The following is a 22,474-nucleotide window of genomic DNA, read 5'->3' as shown; positions in this document are numbered from 1 at the left end:
TTTAAAAAAATTTAAATGGTGGAAAATCTAACTAGATATTTCTCTCAAGGAAACATAAGGTGGCCAACAAACACATGAAAATTAGGACAACATCACTTATTAGAGAAATACGAATCAAAACTGTAGTGGGGTATCATCACACACTGAAGAGAATGACCATCATCAAAAAATCTTCATACAGTAAATGCTGGAGAGGATGAGGAGAAAGGGGAACCCTCCTACAATATCGGTGATAATGTAAAGTGGTACAGCCACTATGTTGAGCAGTATGGAGCTGCCTTAAAAAACTAAAAGGGCTACCAAATGATCCAACAATCCCATTCTTGGGCTTATATTTGGAGAAAATAATTCAGGAAGACACATGCACCAACGTGTTCAGTAGCAGCACAGTTTGCAATAGTCAGGGCATGAAATCAACCTAAATGTCCATCAACAAAGAACTGGGTGAAGAAGATGTGGTACGTGCAATGGAATACTCAGTCATGGAAAGGAACAAAATAATGCCATTTACACGAGTGTGAATGTACCTAGAGATTGTCATACTGAATGAAATTGGTCAGACAGAGAAAGACCAAGAGCATTTGATATCACTTATATGTGGAATCTAAAGAAGGGGTACAAATGAACTTATTTGCAAAATAGAAATAAAGTTATAGATACAGAAAGCAAACTTATGATGACCAGAAGAATGGGAGGGTGGTGATTAAAATTAAAAAATGCTTACTCTTTGGAAGAAAAGTTATGACCAACTTAGATAGCATATTTAAAAGCAGAGACATTACTTTGCCAACAAAGATCCGTCTAGTCAAGGCTGTGGTTTTTCCAGTGGTCATGTATGGATGTGAGAGTTGGACTGTGAAGAAAGCTAGAGTGTTGAAGAATTGATGCTTTTGAACTGTGGTGTTGGAGAAGACTCTTGAGAGTCCCTTGGACTGCAAGGAGATCCAACCAGTCCATTCTGAAGGAGATCAGCCCTGGGATTTCTTTGGAGGGAATGATGCTGAAGCTGAAACTCCAGTACTTTGTCCACCTCATGCGAAGAGTTGACTCATTGGAAAAGGCTCTGATGCTGGGAAGGATTGGGGGCAGAAGAAGAAGGGGGCGACAGAGGATAAGATGGCTGGATGGCATCACTGACCCGATGGACGTGAGTCTGAGTGAACTCCGGGAGCTGGTGATGGACAGGGAGGCCTGGTGTGCTGCGATTCATGGGGTCGCAAAGAGTTGGACATGACTGAGCAACTGAACTGAACTGAGCTGGTTTGGGGGAGAAATTGGGAGATTGGAATTGACATGTACACAATACTTTATATAAAATAGATAAAAAGAATTACCGTAGAGCACAAGGAACTCTATTCAATACTCTATAATGAATTACATAGGAAAAAATCTAATAAAGGTGAATATATGTACATATATAACTGAATCACTTTGCTGTACATGTGAAACTAACACAATATTTTAAATCAACTATACTCCAGTAAATTTTTTTTTTTTAAAGAAGTTGTCTGAAGTAACCATATTGGAACTCTGAGTACTTGCAACTTGCAGGGTAAAGCCAGACTGGTAAACTGTAGTTAATTTGGTCATTTCAGACCTTTAGCACAGCACCAGGTTCAAAACCTCCATTATCCAACCTGCTGGTAGTCAGCATGCCTGTGTATCCTGTGTAATTTAGTGGCACCATGATGTGCAATAAAGACCCTATTCTTCACATATTGGGGTTCTTTATTGCTGATTAGTGCCCTTGATCACTGAGCTGTAGTCCCACATATTGCCCACAATTATTTCAAATCCCATTATCAGAAGCTTATGTGTTTTAAGCTTTATGATAAAGTATAATTAGAATAAACATAAATCTAGAGATTAGTGCAATGAGTGGGATGTTTGAAGACTTTTGACACATTTAAGAAGATTCAGTTATTCAGTTCCACTTATTAGACACCATCTTTCAAATAGTGAATGCTTTCTGAACGTAGAGGCTTAAACTTGTTAGTACTTAGAGCATAAATGGTTATTTTAGATGTTGAATTCATACATAGGAGGGGACTATTGTGATCCATGAAAAATTAGAACAAGTCCATTAAAAAAAAAAAGAACAAATGGCAGCATTCAGACTCAAAAGACTTAATTGCTCACTGAGTTAAGATTATGGGCTTAGAGTCATATAGATCATGTTTCAATCCTGGCTCTGGTACAAGAAAATTAGATAAACTCAAATTTGAAGTTTTCCTCATATATAAAATGTGTAAATAATGCCTCCCTCATAGACTTGTTATGGAGAATAAAAAGAGGCAGCATATGAAAGTACTTACTACAGTGTTTAGCACACAATCACCAGTCAATAGTTGAGATTATTGTTATTGTAAAGATTTCTTCCTGGAAACTTCCCTGGCAGTTTATATCAGGGAGTATGAGTTACATCCCTGGTTGGGAACTAAGATTCTGCGTGCCTCAAGATATAGCCAAAAAAGTTTTTTTAAAAATTAAAGTCCAGCTCATTTGGAGGAATAAAAAAACATCAGCACTATTTAAAAAAAAAGTCCCTTTTTTTTTTCATTTGAGAATCAGACATTAAAGAATTAGGCTATTTAAAAAAAAAACTCACATACAGCAAAATTTAGAAAGCTGTATTCATATCCAGGAAAAGAATCAGGTTCATAAAAGTTCTGAAAAGACCTTAAAGTCATAAGGCTTTAATCATAGCCTGATTCCTGGAAAAGATAAAATTTTCAACAATTAAAAAATTAGACACTAAGAAGAAGGGTGAATCTGATTTCTAGAATTAGTACATTATAAAATCAAAAGTACAGTTTTCAACAAATACAGCAAGATAAAAAATTAGATAAAATATGTTTCAATCAGAGGAACGAAATTAATTGAGAGAAACTATTCCTGAGGAAGCCTGGATTTTGCAATTACTGGGAAAAAACCTTTAAAACCACTGTTTTAAAGATGCACAGAGAGCAGAAAATGGAGTAGAAATGAAGTAAAATACTGATAAAAGGGGAAATTAAAAGAAGAAAAAATATTCTGGAGCCACTAGGCTCCTCTGTTCATGTGGATTCTCCAGGCAAGAATACTGGAGTGAGTTGCCATGCCTTCTTCCAGGGGATCTTGCCAACACAGGGATTGAATCCTGGTCTCCCACATTGCAGGCAGATTCTTTACCACCTGAGCCAACAGGGAAGCCCAGACAGAAGTAATTCATTGCATGAAAGATATTTTCACTAAGATGATCAGCAAATTTCTCATCAGAAACCCTGGAATCCAGAAGGCATTAGATTGATAAATTCCAACTGCTGAAAGGAAAAAAAAAATAAAAGTGTTAACTGAGAATTTTATCAGGCAAAATTTTCTTCAAAGATGAGGTAGAAATTAAGACATTACTAGAAAAACAAAAGCTGGCATACATTATTACCACTACACTCTGTCAATAAAAACATGCAAACGGGACTCTTTCTGGCTGAAAGGAAAAGCTGCTGGAAAGTAACACCAACCATATGAAGAAATAAATAGCTTCAGTAAAGGTAAAAACAAAGGTAATTTTAAAAGCTGGTATCATTCTAATTTTGGTTGTGAGTGAAAGTCACTCAGTTGTGTCAGACTCTTTGTGACCCCATAGACTATACAGTCCATGGAACTCTTCAGACCACAATACTGGAGTGGGTAGCACTTCTCCAGGGGATCTTCTTCCCTGGAGAAGGGATCTTCCCAACTCAGGAATCAAATCAGGAATCTTCCCAGCTCAGGAATCAAACCCAGGAATCTTCCCAACCCAGAAATCAAACCCAGGTCTCCTGCACTGTAGGCAGATTCTTTACCAGCTGAGCCACAAGGGAAGCCCTCCCACCTGCCAGATGGTGGTCAAAAAAGTATTAAAAGAAAAAGCCAAATAGGACAAAGCAAAAGTCATTGTTTTCCTGGACTTTTGGTTGTAAGTCCATTTTTTTTAAATGTTCTCAATATTTTAAAAAATACATAAAAATGATTATTAATTTATATAATTAGGAACACTGATTAAATATGTAACTTATGACATCAATTACAGGAAGGCTTGGATGGAAATATTAAGGAGCAGAGTTTTTGTATGTTTTGAAGTTAAGAATAGGTCAAAGAATAAATCCCAAGAACAATTAAAAATAGTTTTTAAATTAATGAAACAGAAGAGATCGAAACAAGAGATGCAGAGGAAGCAGGGATCAGAGGGAAATTTATAGGTACATGTGCTTAACTTTAGAATGAAGAAAGACCTAAAATTAATAACCTAATATCATACCTTGCTGCTGCTGCTGCTAAGTCGCTTCAGTCGTGTCTGACTCTGTGCGACACCAGAGATGGCAGCCCACCAGGCTCCCCCATCCCTGGGATTCTCCAGGCAAGAACACTGGAGTGGGTTGCCATTTCCTTCTCCAATGCATGAAAGTGAAAAGTGAAAGTGAAGTCACTCAGTCGTGTCCAACTCTCAGTGACCCCATGTACTGCAGCCTACCAGGCTCCTCCGTCCATGGGATTTTCCATGCAAGAGTACTGGAGTGGGTTGCCATTGCCTTCTCTGATATCATACCTTAAAGAACTATAAAAAAAAGTGAAACTATACCCAAAGTGGGTAGAAAGAAATAATGAAGATTAGCGCAGAGATAAAAGAAAGTTAAAAGAAATAGCAAATCAATAAAACTGAAAGCTACTTCATTGAAATGATCAGCAAATTATCAAAACATTAGCTAAACTGGAAAAAGGGAAAAAAAATAAATGAAAATAGTTCAAGCCAGAAATGAACCTAGAGAGATTACTAATGGTTTTATAGATATGAAAAGGATTATAAGAAACTATGATAAAAGTGCAGCCGAGATGGCAGAGTAGGAAGACTCTGAGCTTGCTTCCCTCTGGCATACCAAAGAGCAATAATTTATTGCATTAACTATTAATGAGGATACCCAGAAGACTAGCAGAAAAGACCTTGAATCCACATGCAAAGGAAGCAAACTGAATGGTCACCTTGTGACATATACAAAAAGTCAAGTCAAAAATCTATCAGAGGATTTTGAAGTAAAATGACAGCACTTTTACAAGAAAATCCTAAGGGAAAATTTCACCATGGGGGATTCTGCTTTCATAGGTAAGACACCAAATGCAAAAGCAGAAAGAAAAAATATATAGACTTCTTTGAATTAAGAACTTTGTGCATCAAAAGATACTATTAAGAAAGTGAGATAAAATATGCAGATTGTGAGAAAATCTTTTCAAATTATGTATCTGATAAGGAATGAATATGCACAATACATAAAAAACTGCTACAACTCAATAACAATGACAACAACAACAAAAATCTAACTGAAAAATGAAAAATTACTTGAATAGACTTTTACAAAGAAGATACAAAAAGTCAAAAGTATATGAAAAGAAGCTCATTTATCATTATGGAAATGCAAATCAAAGGCACATAGAAATAACACCACTCATTGAGATAGCTATTATCAGAAAAGAAAAAAAAAAAGGAAAATAATAAGTGTTGGTGAGAAGTGGTAACAAGTTGGTAGGTTGGTAACAAGTGTTGGTGAGAAGAAAATAACAAGTGTTGGTTCTCTACCAACAAGTGCAGGTAGAGAAATGGAACTTGGTGTCCTGCTACTAGGAGTGAAAACTGATGCATCTGCTGTGGAAAACATTCCTGTGGTTTCCTGCAAAGTTAAACATAGGATCATATGACCTAGAAATTCTAAACTTGGTCCATGTAGTGAAAGGAATTTAAACCAGGGATTAAAACAGATATTTGTACATCAATAATCATACCCATTTGAATGTAAAGTTCAAAAGAATAGCAAGAGGAGATAAGAAAGCCTGCCTCAGTGATCAAGGCAAAGAAATAGAGGAAAACAATGAATGGGAAAGTCTAGAGGTCACTTCAAGAAAATTAGAGCTACCAAGAGAACATTTCATGCTAAGATGGATACAATAAAAGACAGAAATGGTATGGACCTAACAGAAGCAGAAGATATTAAGAAGAGGTGGCAAATACACAGAAGAACTGTACAAAAAAGATATTCATGACCCAGATAATCATGAGTTGTGATCACCAACCTAGAGCCAGACATTCTGGAATGTGAAATCAAGTGGGCCTTAGGAAGCATCGCTACAAACAAAGCTAGTGGATGTGATGGAATTCTGGTTGAGCTATTTCAAATCCTGAAAGACGATGCCGTGAAAGTGCTGCACTCAGTATGCCAGCAAATTTGGAAAACTCAGCAGTGGCAACAGGACTGGGAAACGTCAGTTTTCATTCTGATCCCAAAGAAAGGCAATGCCAAAGAATGCTCAAACTACTGCAGAATTGTACTCATCTCACATGCTAGGAAAGTAATTCTCAAAATTCTCCAAGCCAGGCTTCAACAGTACGTGACCTGTGAACTTCCAGATGTTCAAGCTGGTTTTAGAAAAGGCAGAAGAACCAGAGATCAAATTGCCAACATCCTTTGGATCATTGAAAAAGCAAGAGAGTTCCAGAAAAACATCTATTTCTGCTTAACTGGCTATGCCAAAGCCTTTGATTGTGTTCAGTTCAGTTCAGTCACTCAGTCATGTCCAACTCTTTGTGACCCCATGAACCACAGCATGCCAGGCCTCCCTGTCCATGACCAACTCTCAGAGTCCACCCAAACCCATGTCCATCGAGTCAGTGATGCCATCCAACCATCTCTTCCTCTGTCATCCCCTTCTCCTCTTGCCCTCAATCTTTCCTAGCATCAGGGTCTTTTCAAATGAGTCAGCTCTTCTCATCAGGTGGCCAAAGTATTGGAGTTTCAGCTTCAGCATGAGTCCTTCCAATGAACACCCAGGACTGATCTCCTTTAGAACAGACTGGTTGAATCTCCTTGCAGTCCAAGGGACTCTCAAGAGTCTTCTCCAACACCACAGTTTATTGTGATCCACACAGTCAAAGGCTTTGGCATAGTCAATAAAGCAGAAATAGATTTTTTTTTTTTCAGGAACTCTCTTGGTTGTGTGGATCACCACAAACTCTGGAAAATTCTTAGATGGGAATACCAAACCACCTGACTGACCTCTTGAGAAATATGTATGCAGGTCAGGAAGCAACAGTTAGAACTGGACATGGAACAACAGACTGCTTCCAAAAAAGGAAAGGAGTACGTCAAGGCTGTATATTGTCACCCTGCTTATTTAACTTATATGCAGAATACATCATGAGAAACGCTGGGCTGGAGGAAGCACAACCTGGAATGAAGATTGCTGGGAGAAATATCAATAATCTCAGATATGCAGATAACACCATCCTTATGGCAGAAAGTGAAGAACTAAAGGGCCTCTTGAAGAAAGTGAAAGAGGAAAATGAAAAAGTTGACCTAAAACTCAACATTCAGAAAGCTAAGATCATGGTATCTGGTCCTATCACTTCATGGCAAATAGATGTTTCCACTTCATGGAAACAGTGGCAACATTGGCAGACTTTATTTTCTTGGGCTCCAAAATCACTGCACATGGTGACTGTAGCCTTGAAATTAAAAGACGCTTGCCCCTTGAAAGAAAAGCTATGATCAACCTAGACAGCATATTAAAAAGCAAGAGACATTACTTTGCCAACAAAGATCCATCTAGTCAAAGCTATGATTTTTCCATTAGTCGTGTATGGATGTGAGAGCTTGACTATAAAGAGCACTGAAGAACTGATGCTTTTGAACTGTGATGTTGGAGAAGACTCTTGTGAGTCCCTTGGACTGCAAGGAGAGCCAACCAGTCCATTCTAAAGGAAATCAGTGCTGAATATTCATTGGAAGGACTGATGCTAAAGCTGAAATTCCAATACTTTGGCCACATGATGCCAAGAACTGACTCGTTTGAAAAGACCCTGATGCTGGGAAAAATTGAGGGCAGGAGGAGAAGGGGATGGCAGAGGATGAGATGGTTGGATGGCATCACCAACTCGATGGACATGAGTTTGAGTAAACTCTGGGAGTTGGCGATGGACAGGGAAGCCTGGCCTGCTGCAGTCCATGCAGTCACACAGAATCTGATGAGACTGAGTGACTTAAATGAACTGAACTGAACTGAATCATAGCAACAATATTCATGATAGCAAAATGAATGGATAAAGAACTTTTTTTTTTAATAGGAGTATAGTTGCTTTACAATGCTGTATTAGCTTCTACTGTACAGCAAAGTGAATCAACTATATGTATACATATATCCCATCTTTAGTGGATTTCATTCAAATTTAGGTCACCACGGAGCATTGATTAGAGTTCCCTATGCTTTACAATAGGTTCTCCATAGTTACCTATATTATACATAGTATCACTAGTGTATATATGTCAATCCCTATCTCTCAATTTATCCCAGCTGATTTCCCCCTTGGTATCCATACATTTGTTCTCTATGCCTGTGTCTCTATTTCTGCTTTGCAATATACATATGTAGGCTTCCCCGGTGGTCAGACAGTAAAGAATCCACATGCAATCCAAGAGACCTAGGTTCAATCCCTGAGTTGGGATGATCCCTTGGAGAAGGGCATGGCAACCCACTCCAGCATTATTGCCTGGAGAATCCCTATGGACAGAGCAGCCTAGTGTGCTACAGTTCATAGGGCCTCAAAGAGGTGGACATGACTGAGCGGCTAAGAACCCGTGTATGTATATATATGTATATATAATGAAACATTATTCAACCTTAAAAAAGAAAGGAAATTCTGATATGTTGCAAGATCTATGAACTCTGAAATAAAATAATGCTAAGTCAGTGGAAGACAAATATAACATGGTTCCACTTGTACTTGTTACCAAAGTAATCAAATTTATAGAGACAGAAAGTAGAACAGAAGTTATCAGGGGCTAGGGAGTAAGAGGAATAGGGAATTATTTGATGATACAGAACTGACATGAAGGATGATGACAATATTCAGTGTGCAGATAGAGTTGATGGTTACACACCATTGTGGATGCTTTTAATGCCATCAGACTCAATAGCTACAATACTTTAAAATGAAAAATATCATTACCAATATTTTACTATATGAGTTTCTGTTACTGGTAACTATATTAAAAAAAGATCAAAAGAGGTAAATAATATCCCTTCCTTTTGCCTCTGAAAATTTTGTTTCAAAAATCCCCTTTACCAGAGTAGCCTAGTAATATCAGCATGTTGTTGTTTCAGATATAGATTGTCATTTTTCTTCATCTACAAGTTAGATTTAATCCAAGGATGATAACCTATTGACTAGGATTGTTTCAAGCCTTAGAAAATATGGTTGTCATGTCAATGGCTTAAAAACACTCATTACCTAATCACTTAGGGTCTCAGCTTGCTTGTTTATTACCTGGAGGCATCAGACCTGATTAATCTTTGGTTAACTGCTTTCTTTTGACAGGATTTGATTCTAAAAATCTTCTAATAAAGACATTTATCTTAATAGGTTCTGTGGAGATACACAGGAAAGAAACCAGAAACATTAGGAGCAAACACTCGACTATACAAATGGATTCCACAGAATGATCTTCTTGGTAAGACCAAAGAAAGAAAAATAAACAGAGATGAATGAGGGATAATGTGAATGATTGCTCAATAACAGATAAATCCAACAAATTTGTATTTAAAATAACAACAACAACAAAAAGCTTTAATGTTTTCTTCACATTTCTTCTGGAGTTTGTAAAAGATTATTTCTGACACTTTTTAAAGACTAAGACAAACTTTATTCAAAACCATCATGTTAAGTATAGTTATTAGTGCAATGGACTTTTATAATATGACAGAGAGCCTGGATTAAATGCTGCATGCAGAAAGGAAAATAGGAGAATTTATCACAAAAGAGTATAGTGAGTGGAAGTTCACTGTATGGAAAATTAGAAAGAGGACATGTCAGGTGCAAAGGAACAGTCTAGCAAAACTAACCTATTTAGATTCTTACTGAAGGCACATTAAGGTCATCACGTATCACTTGGGGGATAGTGAAAGAAGAGGTGACAGCTATAAAAGATGATCAGACATCAAGACTGATCTGTTAAACTGACTTAGTAGAGTGCTTGCTAAAATTGGGCAAGGCAGAGATAAAGTAGAACTAAAATCAAATTCTAGTGGAGAAGAATTCAGGGAATTCTGACTAGAATTTGGTCAAGGATATTTGTCAAACTGTAACACAAATATCAAATTTATAATTCTCTCATTTATGATATAGTCTCTCCCTCCTGAGAATCAAAGTCAAATCTTTATATCAGGCTCCCATTAACTTTTGAATAGAATATTGCAGAAACCTCCTGATTCTCTTCATCCATTTTATCCCACTTCTCTTCTCTTTTGCCTACTACAACCATATGGGAAAAAACAAAATCTGGCAAACCATTTCACCACCCATAATACAAATGGCTCTCTATTACTATATAGTTAAATGCTTAAACAGAGTACACATGTAATTGCTGTAGCCTTTTTGTATGATGCACTCAATATGCAGCAAATTTGGAAAATGCAGCAGTGGCCACAGGACTGGAAAAGGTCAGTTTTCATTCCAATCTGAAAGAAAGGTAATGCCAAAAATTGCTCAAGTGAAAGAGAAAGTGAAGTCGCTCAGTCGTGTCTGACTCTGTGAGACCCCATAGACTCCAGGCTCCTCTGTCCATGGGATTTTCTAGGCAAGAGTACTGGAGTGGGTTGCCATTTCCTTCTCCAAGAAGGCTCAAACCATCACACAATTGCACTCATCTCACATGCTAGTAAAATAATGCTCAAAATTCTCCAAGCCTTCTACAAGCAAGGCTTCAACAATATGTGAACTGTGAACTTCCAGATATTTAAACTGGTTAAAGAAAAGGCAGAGGAACAAAAGATCAAATTGCCAACATCTGTTGAATCATAGAAAAAGCAAGAGTTCCAGAAAAACCTCTATTTCTGCTTTATTGACTATGCCAAAACCTTTGACTGTGTGGATCACAATAAACTGTGGAAAATTCTGAAAAAGATGGGCATACCAGACCACCTGACCTGCCTCTTGAGAAATCTGTACAGGTCAGGAAGCAACAGTTAATACTGGACATGGAACAACAGATTGCTTCCAAAAATGGAAAGGAGTACATCAAGGCTGTATGTTGTCACCATGCTTATTTAACTTATATGCAGAATACATCATGAGAAATGCTGGAATGGATGAAGCACAAGCTGGAATCAAGATTGCTGGGAGAAATATCAATAATCTCAGATATGCAGATGATACCACCCTTATGGCAGAAAGTGAAGAAGAACTAAAGAGCCTTTTGATGAAAGTGAAAGAGGAGAGTGAAAAAGTTGACCTAAAACTCAACATTCAGAAAACTAAGATCATGGCATCTGGTCCCATCACTTCATGGCAAATAGATGGGGAAACAGTGCAAACAGTGTCAGACTTTATTTTTGGGGTCTCCAAAATCATTGCAGATGGTATTGCAGCCATGAAATTAAAAGATGCTTACTCCTTGAAAGAAAAGTTATGACCAACCTAGATAGCATATTAAAAAGCAGAGACATTGCTTTGCTGACAAAGGTCCATCTAGTCAAGGCTATGGTTTTTCCAGTAGTCATGTATAGATATGAGAGCTTGACTATAAAGAAAGCAGAGCACTGAAGAATTGATGCTTTTGAACTGTGGTGTTGGAGAAGACTCTTGTGAGTCCCTTGGACTGCAAGATCCAACCAGTCCATCCTAAAGGAAATCAGTCCTGAATATTCATTGGAAGGACTGATGCTGAAGCTGAAACTCCAATACTTGGCCACCTGATGCGAAGAACTGACTCATTTGAAAAGACCTTGATACTGGGAAAGATTGAAGGCAGGAAGAGAAGGGGATGACAGAGGATGATGTTTGGATGGCATCACTGATGCAATGGACATGAGTTTGAGTAAACTCCGGGAGTTGGTGATGGACAGGGAAGCCTGGCGAGCTGCAGTCCATGGAGTCGCAAAGAGTCGGACACTACTGAGCAACTGAACTGAACTGAACTGATGCTAACATTCTGGTATGGAAACCCTACACATCTCACCACCCCTTTCCCATCAACAAAAGTATTTTCCCACTAACAAAAATATTTGGTTTCTTCAGTCCCTCCATTCTTTTTTGTTGATGTATTCTCCTTCCAATAACTTGTCAAATGACAAGTACTCTTCATTGTTTATTCTGCAGGAAAATTCTCAGTTGTCTGTAGAACGACTTACTTGCTGGAATCACTAATTATACTTAGCCTGGAGTAATTAATTGCTACTTTCTTTGGAGCCTATAAGAATTTATATGAGGCCTCATGGCACAGAATTATATAGAAGATGTCACTTAATAGAATTAATGATTTATGAAGGTATCATGATTTTCTGTTTCTGACACTCTTACAACTTAGAATAATATATATATATTTTTAATTTTAATCTTTAGGTCATCCAAAAACCAGAGCTTTTATCACTCACTGTGGAACCAATGGGATCTATGAAGCTATTTACCACGGAGTCCCTATGGTTGGAATTCCTATGTTTGGTGATCAGCATGATAATGTTGTTCGTATGAAAGCCAAAGGCGCAGCTGTTGAAGTAGACTTGCAAAGAATGACAAGTGCAGATCTGCTTCATGCTTTGCAAGCAGTTATTAACAATCCTTCGTGAGTAGATAATATATTCTTTTCTAAGAAGAAACATCTTGTTTCTTGAAGAATAATCAGTTTCATAAATTTTTAAATTGACAACTTTTACATAATCACCAGCTCATACCTAATAGCAAATTAGATTATTTAATGTTTCCTAAATTTTGTGAAAGTACTTTGTCACCTACCACTAATGAGTGATAGACTATAATCTTGAACAAATACTACATTTATTTAAAGAAAATAAGCTATTGTTGAAAACATACAAATTTTTATTAATAACAATACTTTTATTTCTTAAAAATTGCAAATATTATCACTATAAAGAGTTTAGGCAATATGACAAAAACAAAGGTAAATAAAAATTAAAACTCACTCAACTCTCCTCATGTAGCTATAATCAATGACAGTTTAGAAACTTCCGCTATTTCCTTGTGCTAATTTATAAATAGAAAATAATATAAAGAATTTTGTTTAAAAATAGGACTATATTTGTTAGTTAAAAATTTCTTATATTGGTAGATTTTAAATTGAAACCAGAGAAAGAGAATGAAGGAAAATTGAGAGATCCAAGGGAGGTAGAGAAGACCCCAGCCTCCTCATTCCCTGACAAAGAACAACAATTAGACACTATTCATGAAAAAAATCATTTCTGGGAGTACCCTTAAAGGCCATATAAGAAATTTTAGCAACAGAGTAGAACAAAAAAACTGAGATAAATCACACAAGAAGAGAATGATGACAGTTTTATTTTACCAGCATCATCCCCCAAGCCAGCATTACTCATCACCAAGAGAGAACTTTCAGCTAGAAAGAGTTCCTTGGCAGAAAATGAAGAATGAGTTGAGTGACCAATTTCTAAGGCCTTCTGGGGCACAGAAATAGAAAAACAAATTCCAAATTTGTGTGAAGCCACAAGAGATCACAAACAGCCAAAGCAATCCCCAGAAATAATGAAGTTGGAGGCATCCCACTTCTTATTTCAAACTGTACTACACAGCTATAGTATTTTTTTAAAAATGTCATTGGAATAAAAATAGGCATACAGACCAATGGAAAGGATTGGGAGCCCTGAAATGAACCCTCATATGTAAAGCTGAAAATATTTGAAAAAAAAAAAAGTGAAGAATACTCAATAGGAAAAGTGTAATCTATTCAATAAGTAGTACTGGGGAAACTAAATAATTATATGCAGGAGAATGAAATTTGGACCCCCATATTACATTACCTATAAAAATTGACTAGAAATAAACTAAAGACTTAAGCAAAATACCTGAAACCATAAAGCTGCTATCTTAAAACAGGAGGAAAAGTTACTTGACAAGTGTCTTAGAAACAAATTTTGGGATATAACACCAAAAATACAAGGAACCAATGCAAAGCTCAATAGGTGAGGCTATATCAAGCTCAAAAACTTCTGCACAGTAAAATAAATTATCTATAAAATGGAAGGGAATCTACAAAATTGGAGAACATTTTGAAAAGTATACATCTGATAAGAGATTAATATACAAATGATATAAGGAACTCATTGCTGCTGCTGCTGCTAAGTCACGTCAGTCGTGTCTGACTCTGTGCGACCCCATAGACAGCAGCCCACCAGGCTTCCCCGTCCCTGGGATTCTCCAGGCAAGAACACTGGAGTGGGTTGCCATTTCCTTCTCCAATGCATGAAAGTGAAAAGTGAAAGTCAAGTCGCTCAGTCATGTCCGACTCTTCCTGACCCCATGGACTGCAGCCTACCAGGCTCCTCTGCCCATGGGATTTTTCAGGCAAGAGTTCTGGAGTGGGTTGTCATTGCCTTCTCCAAAGTAAATCATTACTCAATGGCAAAAATAAAAATAAAAATAATGAGCAGAGGTACTGAATAGAGATTTTCCCAAAGAAGACATGCAAATGGCCAACAGGTACATGAAAAGGGGCTTCATGTCACTAAGCATCAGGAAATACAAATCAAAACCCCACCTCATACCTGTTACAATTGTTGTTGATACTGTTCATTCACTAAGTTGTGTCCAACTCTATGACCCTACGGACTGCAGCATGCCAGGCTCCTCTGTCCTCCACTATTTCCCAAAGTTTGCTCAAATTCATGTTCATTGAGTTGGTGGTGCTATCTAACCATCTCATCCTCTGCCGCCCCATTCTCCTTTTGCCTTCAATCAGTGCCAGTATCAGGGTTTCTTCTAATGAGTCGGCTCTTTGCATCAGGTGACCGCAGTATTGGAGCTTCAGCTTCAGCATCAGCCCTTCCACTGAATATTCAGAGTTGATTTCCTTAAGATTGACTGATTTGATCTCCTTGTGGTCCAAGAGGCTCTCAAGAGTCTTCTCTAGCACCACAGTTAAAAGCATCAAATCTTTGGTGCTCAGCCTTCTTTATGGTCCAGTGGTAAAGAATCCATGTGTAAATGCAGGTGCCACAGGAGATGCAGGTTCAATCCCTGAGTTGAGAAGATTCCTTGGAGTAGAAAATGGCAACCCACTCCACTATTCTTGCTTGGAAAATTCCTTGGACAAAGGAGCCTGGTGGGCTACAGTCCATGGAGTCTCAAAGAGCCAGACTTGACTGAGCACACATGCACAAAATAACATTCATGCGTGACTACTGGAAAAATAATAGCTTTGACAATGTGGACCTTTGTTGGCAAAGTGATATCTCTGCTTTGTAATACACTGTCTAGGTTTATCATAGTTTTCCTTCCAAGGAACAGGCTTCTTTTAATTTCATGGCTGCAGTCACTGTCCAGTGATTTTGGAGCCCAAGAAAATTAAAGCTACCACTGCTTCCAACTGTTCCCCTTCTATTTGACATGAAGTGATGGAACTGGATGCCATGATCTTAGTTTTTTGAATATTGAGTTTCAAACCAGCTTGAAACTGTTAGAAAGGCCATCATCAAAACACAAGTTCTAAGAGGTATTGGTGAGGATGTTGGAAAAGAGGAACTCCAGTGCACTCCAGGTGAGAATGTAATTTAATACAGCCCTTATGGAAATTAGTATGGGAACTCCTCAAAAGATTAGCAATAGAACAACTAGACGATCCACTGGAGAAGGGATAGGCTACCCACTCCAGTATTCTTGGGCTTCCCCTGTGGCACAGCTAGTAAAGAATCTGCCTGCAGTGTGGCAGAGCTGGGTCCAATCCCTGGGTTGAGAAGATCCCCTAGAGAAAAAAAAGACTACCCACTCCATTATTCTGGCCTAGAGAATTCCATGGACTGTATAGACCATGGGGTAGCAAAGAGTTGGACACGACTGAACGACTTTCAGTGACTTTCACTCACTGAGACTGAGTAATCTCACTTCTGGATATGTATCTAGGGAAATGAAAACAGAATGTGGAAGAGATGTCTTCACCCCAGTGCTAATTGCAGCATGATTCACAATAACGAAGACATGACTAAAACCTAGGATTTGTCAGTGGATGAATAAAGATGTGGTATACGTATGTAAAGGAACATTATTCAGCAAATAGGACAAAGGAAATACTGTCATTTGTGAAACCATGGCACTCTGCCAAGTGAAGTAAGTCAGACAGTGAATGACAAATATTTTTCAATGTCAATTATACATGTAATCTAGAAATTCAAACAGAGAGGAGAGTGGTGTTTTCAGGGCCTAGGACTTGGGAGACTGGTGAGACAAGCTTTGAATAATAAGGCACAGGTCTGAGTAATAAAATAAATAAGTTCTGGGGGAACTGGTGATTAGCTGTGATCATAACAAATAAATTTTCAATAATAAAAGATTACATTTTATTTATATTTTATGTTTTCATATAAATAAATATATTCTTTGGAAAAGGAAACTATATTAAAATTAAAAGAAGTGCCAGGCTTGGATAGATATTCCTTTAATATCAGATAAATTCATACTAAAAATTTTGCATCAATCTATAAATAAGTATTGACATTAAAGATTAAAATAATTTTTTAAATATTTCATTTTTTTCAATATTGAATGACTTTTCACTATGAAGTCAATTAACGTCCTATCAGTATCTCTCTTTTTGGTTTAACTTATTTTTAACTGGAGAATAATTGCTTTACAATGTCATATTGGTTAGTACCGTACAACAATGTGAATTATCCTTAAGTATACACATATTCCCTCCCTCTTGTGTCTCCTTCTGACCCCCATCCCATCCCATCTCTGTGTCTGTGTGTGTTGCTCAGTCATGTCTGAGTCTTTATGACCCCATGGACTGCAGCCCGTCAGGCTCCTCTGTCCATGGAAATCTCCAGGCAAGATTACTGGAGTGGGTTGCCATTTCCTTCTCCAGAGATCTTCTGACCCAGGGATCAAACCTCAGTCTCCTGCATCTCCTGGATTGTCAGGCAATTTTTTCTTTTTTTAACACTGAGCCACCTAGGAAGCCCCAGAGCACCAGGCTGAGTTCCCTGTGTTATACAGCAACTTCTAACTGGCTTTATCTAATTTACACATGGTGTCAGTGCTGCTCTTTCAGTTCATCCCACCCCCTCCTACCCTGGCTGTATTCACAAGTGTGTTCTCTATGTCGGCATTTCTATCCGATTGTACAACTGGGGTTATCAGTACAATTTTGTCTATGTTCCAATATTAATACATGACATTTGTTTTTCTCTTTCTGACTTACATCACTCTGTATAACAGGCCCCAGGTTCCATCAGTGTGCTTTAAACATCACATCTTAGATTTGTTTGCTATATTATCAGTGTAATGTTATCAAAGTTGATAACATGCACATCTTGTCCATGACCACAATTTCCAATATCATTTAGCATTAGTTTCAGATTTATACGGATTTAATGATGCAATTTGTGTTTTATCATAGTTTTTCAATTAATTTTAACTTTTTATCTGATAAATATTTTGTTGCTGTGTCTGTCTTGGAACTTCTGTTGATAGTTTGTTTTCCTGAGATGTATTCAGAGGTACTTATTCACTATATTCTTGTGTATTTAGAAAGACCTCCCTGGTTTTTTAAAACCAAAGGGGAAAAGGGTTTTGTTTAAGTTTTTCTGGTTTATAGTTCTCTTCCTCAGAACTTTTTGCATGCTGTGCCACCATTTTCTACAAGGTAATGTTCCGTATTTTCTATCAATGATGACTGCACTTCAGCGTGGGTGAATAATCCCCCTTCTTCACAAACCCAAGGAAATCGTGCTTCTAAATCAGCCATTCAAAGCCTTAAACCAAAACCCTGGTCTGTTCCTTGACAGAAGTTGGAAGGATTAGTTTTCTAACAATTGCCATCCTTCCATCTCACCACTGCATGTGCAGCCCTCAGTAGCCTGAAGCAAAATTTGCAGCATCTATTCAGTCTCAAGCCCTACTTCTTGCCCAGAGGGTCACATGAAGCCTTTTATTTGCATCTGGAATGTCAGGACCATGAAGATCACAGACCAAAACCATTTCCTGTTACTGTTGAAATCTTATTAACACTGATACTCCAGATCGAACCTGGGGAAGAGTGAAGGGGTGAGAGAAGGATTCCTTTTTCATAGATCTGCCCTCAATGCTGCTTCCTGACACTGCCATGTTCCCAATGCCACACTCAGCAAGTGAGATCAAAATTCTATATTCTCAAGCTACATATTAATCCATTCTTATTTCTGTACTTTCAGAATGCTATTTCCAACTGGCAATTATTTTCTCTCCTACCTCCAATAATTACTGAGACTCTAAAGCATCCAACACATTCCAACGATAGGCCATCATATCTAGAAATATCTCAAGAGGAAACAAATTGTCATGTGCTTTCTGTAGTCTCAGTGATCTCATTTATCACATCCTATCATATAATTATGCAATATACTTTAAATAATATACAACAGTTTTAGGTATATGGTGTCCTTAATAAACTTTTCAAGTTGTTATTTATATATTCAATTTTAGCTATAAAGAGAATGCTATGAAGTTATCAAGAATTCACCATGATCAGCCTGTGAAACCCCTGGATCGAGCAGTCTTCTGGGTCGAGTTTGTCATGCGCCACAAAGGAGCCAAGCACCTTCGACCAGCCTTTCATGACCTCACCTGGTACCAGCGCCACTCTTTGGATGTGATTGGTTTCCTGCTAGCTTGTGTGGCAACTGTTACATTCCTGGTCACTAAATGTTGCCTGTTTTTTTGCTGGAAGTTTGGTAAAACTGCAAAGAAGAAAAAGAGAGAGTAGCATTATTTATTTATTTTATTTTATTTTTTTTAGCAGTTAGCCTGGAATCCTTGGAATGGTTCACTGAAGTAACCAGCCATTAATTAGTATAGACTCCTCTCCTACTCCACTGGATTCTTGTCCATTCCTCAGTTTATCAAGCCAAAGATCAAAGACTTACTCCCAAAATATGCCACATGATTCAGAAATAAGTTTTAAAATAATCTATTCTTGAAGTGGAGAATATAAGCTATTAAACAAATGGAAGTTACTACCATTAAAGTCTCAGTGTTTCATTTATCAATTTCAGCTCAACAAGTTGAGCTGCTGTTTGAGGTCTTAGGAACGTAATGATTAATTCTATTTTCAGTACTGAATGTGTTGAATATTTCCTGAAAATCTAACATGATTTTGGGTTCAGTATATACTCATTATTACTCATTCTCTAAAGAAACTGGACAAGGAGTAGTGTAGAGTACACTTTAGCCAGAGCTTCCATTCCAGTCTGGAAGATCAGGAGACTCAGAGTTTCTACTCTGCTATACAACACATTTTGCTGCCTGCTGCCTGCTAAGTCAGTTCAGTTGTGTCCGACTCTTTGTGACACCCTGGACTGTAGCCTGCCTGGCTCCACTGTCCATGGGATTCTCCAGGCAAGAATACTGGAGTGGGTTGCCATTCCCTTCTCCAGGGGATCTTCTCAACCCAAAGATCGAACCTGCATCTCTTATGTCTCCTGTATACACAGGCAAGTTCTTTACCACTAGCGCCACCTGGGAAGCCCTAAAGCACATTTTACACCATCAATTTTCTTTCAGATGACACATCAGACTTTTTCCCATTTGTAAACACTATTTTCTGTCTTTCATTTCAAGATTCCCCTTCATTTGGGTATTAATAGTGATAATACTTCATTTGTATTATATTAATAACCCTTTCTGGCTTCAGAGAAATAGCTGATTATCATATGTTAGCAAGGTTGATGGTACAATGGAGCAAAAGTAATGATTAGAATTTAATACCTATCCTTTTAAATTAACTTAAAAATCTATTTAATTCTTTCCTACATTAATTTTACTTACAAAGTACATATGTGAAAAAGAAGAAGCAAACTACTAAAAAGCTACATTGCAAATACTTTTGGAGGAATATGTATTTCTCAAAAATGCTATTTGCTATGTGGATAATTTCTCCAATAAATGGAAACCCAGGAGTTTGCACATTTCTTCCTTTTCCTTTGTCTCATCACTTTTCCTGGTCATTTCATGAACTGTACTGTGACCACTAAACTAAGCACAAGTACCTAGACGTCTTATTGACTAGTGCCAGCCAGAAATCTGCAGTAACATGAGGATACAAGTTGATTTTTAATAAAAATAAAGATGTCTTTTCCTTTCTTTTCTAAAAAAATCTATCTTCCAGTATGTTGCCCTTGAGGTCTATCCTCCAGTATGTTTTGACCTTGAGATCAAACAATTATTTGGTCTTACCATGATAGCATTACACAGTAGTAATCAAGTTCATTAAATGATCTATCACAGCTTTTGATATTTATAACCCAAGCTTGTGTCTGTATTTTAGAATAATTATAAATCACTTGGGCAGTTATCTGCTTTTACAACAACAGTGGCATAAATAAGAACAAGGTAAAGATAAATGTAATTTTAGATGTGGAATTAACTATAAAGATATATTCTCAATTTTATGAGGCATTGAATAATTAATGATTTAAGGTATACAGTTTAAAAAGTGTAAACATAATGCTGTCTTGCTTATGATAAAATTAATGTAACAAAACCTACAATTTACCACAGTGCTATATTCTGGCAATAACATAATGTTCTTTCCTAAAATATTCTTTAAAATCAAAATTTAACTTTTTGTTACTTTCTACCAACAAGATATACCTTCACTTTTTTGTTATTACCAAATGAGATAGCATAAAGGAGTTTAAGTAAACTCACGACATGGATACCTTGAACAATTTCTGAGTTTATACAAAAGAACTACCATAGCAAATAAATGAATAAACTCTATCATGTAGAGACCAACACTTTTCACCTGTTTGAATATCTATACATTATTATATTAAATATATTAACAACATGGTAGTAATTTTAGGTATGCACAAGCTAAACCTTTGTAACATGTCATATATATCCAGTTTAAGTTTGATAAAATATTTTTCAGTTTGATGATCTCTGACGTTTCTTGTTAATTAAAATAGCATGCTTTGATATACTTCATTTTTTAAATATTTATACTTAATATGTGACTATTTTATGAAATCCTGCTCAAGTTTCTTCTTGGTTATTACAAAAAATCTTTATTTTTTGAATGTTGAATTGTAAGCCAACTTTTTCACTCTCCTCTTTCATTTTCATCAAGAGGCTCTTTAGTTGTTCTTCACTTTCTGCCATAAGGGTGGTGTCATCTGCATATCTAAGGTTATTGATATTTTTCCCAGAAATCTTGATTTCAGCTTGTTTTGCTTCCTGCCCAGCATTTCTCAAGAAGTACTCTGCATATAAGTTGAATAAGCATGGTGACAATATACAATCTTGACGTACTCCTTTTCCTATTTGGAACCAGTCTGTTGTTCCATGTCCAGTTCTAACATATGCTTCCTGACCTGCATACAGGTTTCTCAAGAGGCAAGTCAGGTGGTCTGTTATTCCCATCTTTTGAAGAATTTTCCACAGTTTATTGTGACCCACAGTCAAACGCTTTGGCATAGTCAATAAAGCAGAAATAGATGTTTTTCTGGAACTCTCTTCCTGTTTCAATGATCCAGCAGATGTTGGCAATTTGATCTCTGGTTCTTTTGCCTTTTCTAAAACTAGCTAAAATTATGGAAGTTCACAGTTCATGTCTTGTTGAAGTCTGTCTTGGAGAATTTTGAACATTATATTACCAGTGTGTGTTCAGTTCAGTTCAGTTGCTCAGTCGTGTCCGACTCTGCGATGCCATGAACCGCAGCACACCAGGCCTCCCTTTCCAGCACCAACTCCCAGAGTCCTCCCAAACCCATGTCCATTGAGTCAGTGATACCATCCAACCATCTCATCTTCTGTTGTCCCCTTCTCCTCCTGCCTTCAATCTTTCCCAGCATCAGGGTCTTTTTCAATGAGTCAGCTCTTCACATCAGGTGGCCAAAGTATTAGAGTTTCAACTTCAGCGTCAGTCCTTCCAATAAACACCTAGGACTGATCTCCTTTTGGATGCACTGGTTACATCTCCTTGCAGGCCAAGGGACTCTCAAGAGTCTTCTCCAACATCATAGTTCAAAAGCATCAATTCTTTGGCACTCAGCTTTCCCTATAGTCCAACTCTCACATCCATACACGACCACTGGAAAAACCATAGCCTTGACTAGATGGACTTTTGTTGACAAAGTAATGTCTCTGCTTTTTAACATGTGGTCTAGGTTGGTCATAACTTTCCTTCCAAGGAGTAAGCATCTTTTAATTTCATGGCTGCAATCACCATCTGCATTGATTTTGGAGCCCAGAAAAATAAAGTCAGCCACTGTTTCCACTATTTCCCCATCTATCTCCCATGAAGTGATGGGACCCGATGCCATGTTCTTCATTTTCTGAATGTTGAGCTTTAAGCCAACTTTTTCACTCTCCTTTTTCACTTTCATCAAGAGGATCTTTAGTTCCTCTTCACTTCTGCCGTAAGGGTGGTATCATCTGCATATCTGAGGTTATTGATATTTCTCCCAG

The 22,474-nt window shown here is 37.4% G+C and overlaps 1 protein-coding gene across 1 annotated transcript in view; it reads left to right on the top strand.

The window, feature by feature from the left end:
• LOC138442595 (UDP-glucuronosyltransferase 2C1-like) overlaps positions 1-19,028 on the top strand; it is a 35,704-nt gene extending 16,676 nt beyond the window's left edge. The window contains exons 4-6 of the mRNA XM_069594274.1: positions 9,425-9,512; positions 12,401-12,620; positions 18,488-19,028. Of these exons, the coding sequence (XP_069450375.1) occupies positions 9,425-9,512; positions 12,401-12,620; positions 18,488-18,767 (588 nt within the window). The 3' untranslated portion in view covers positions 18,768-19,028. The remainder of the gene's footprint in view (positions 1-9,424; positions 9,513-12,400; positions 12,621-18,487) is intronic.
• Positions 19,029-22,474: the final 3,446 nt, after the last annotated feature.

This window comes from Ovis canadensis, chromosome 6 (assembly GCF_042477335.2).
Source record: "Ovis canadensis isolate MfBH-ARS-UI-01 breed Bighorn chromosome 6, ARS-UI_OviCan_v2, whole genome shotgun sequence".
Taxonomy (NCBI): Eukaryota; Metazoa; Chordata; class Mammalia; order Artiodactyla; family Bovidae; genus Ovis; species Ovis canadensis.
Note: the sequence above shows the minus strand (reverse complement) of the source record. Positions and strands in the feature narration are given on the sequence as shown.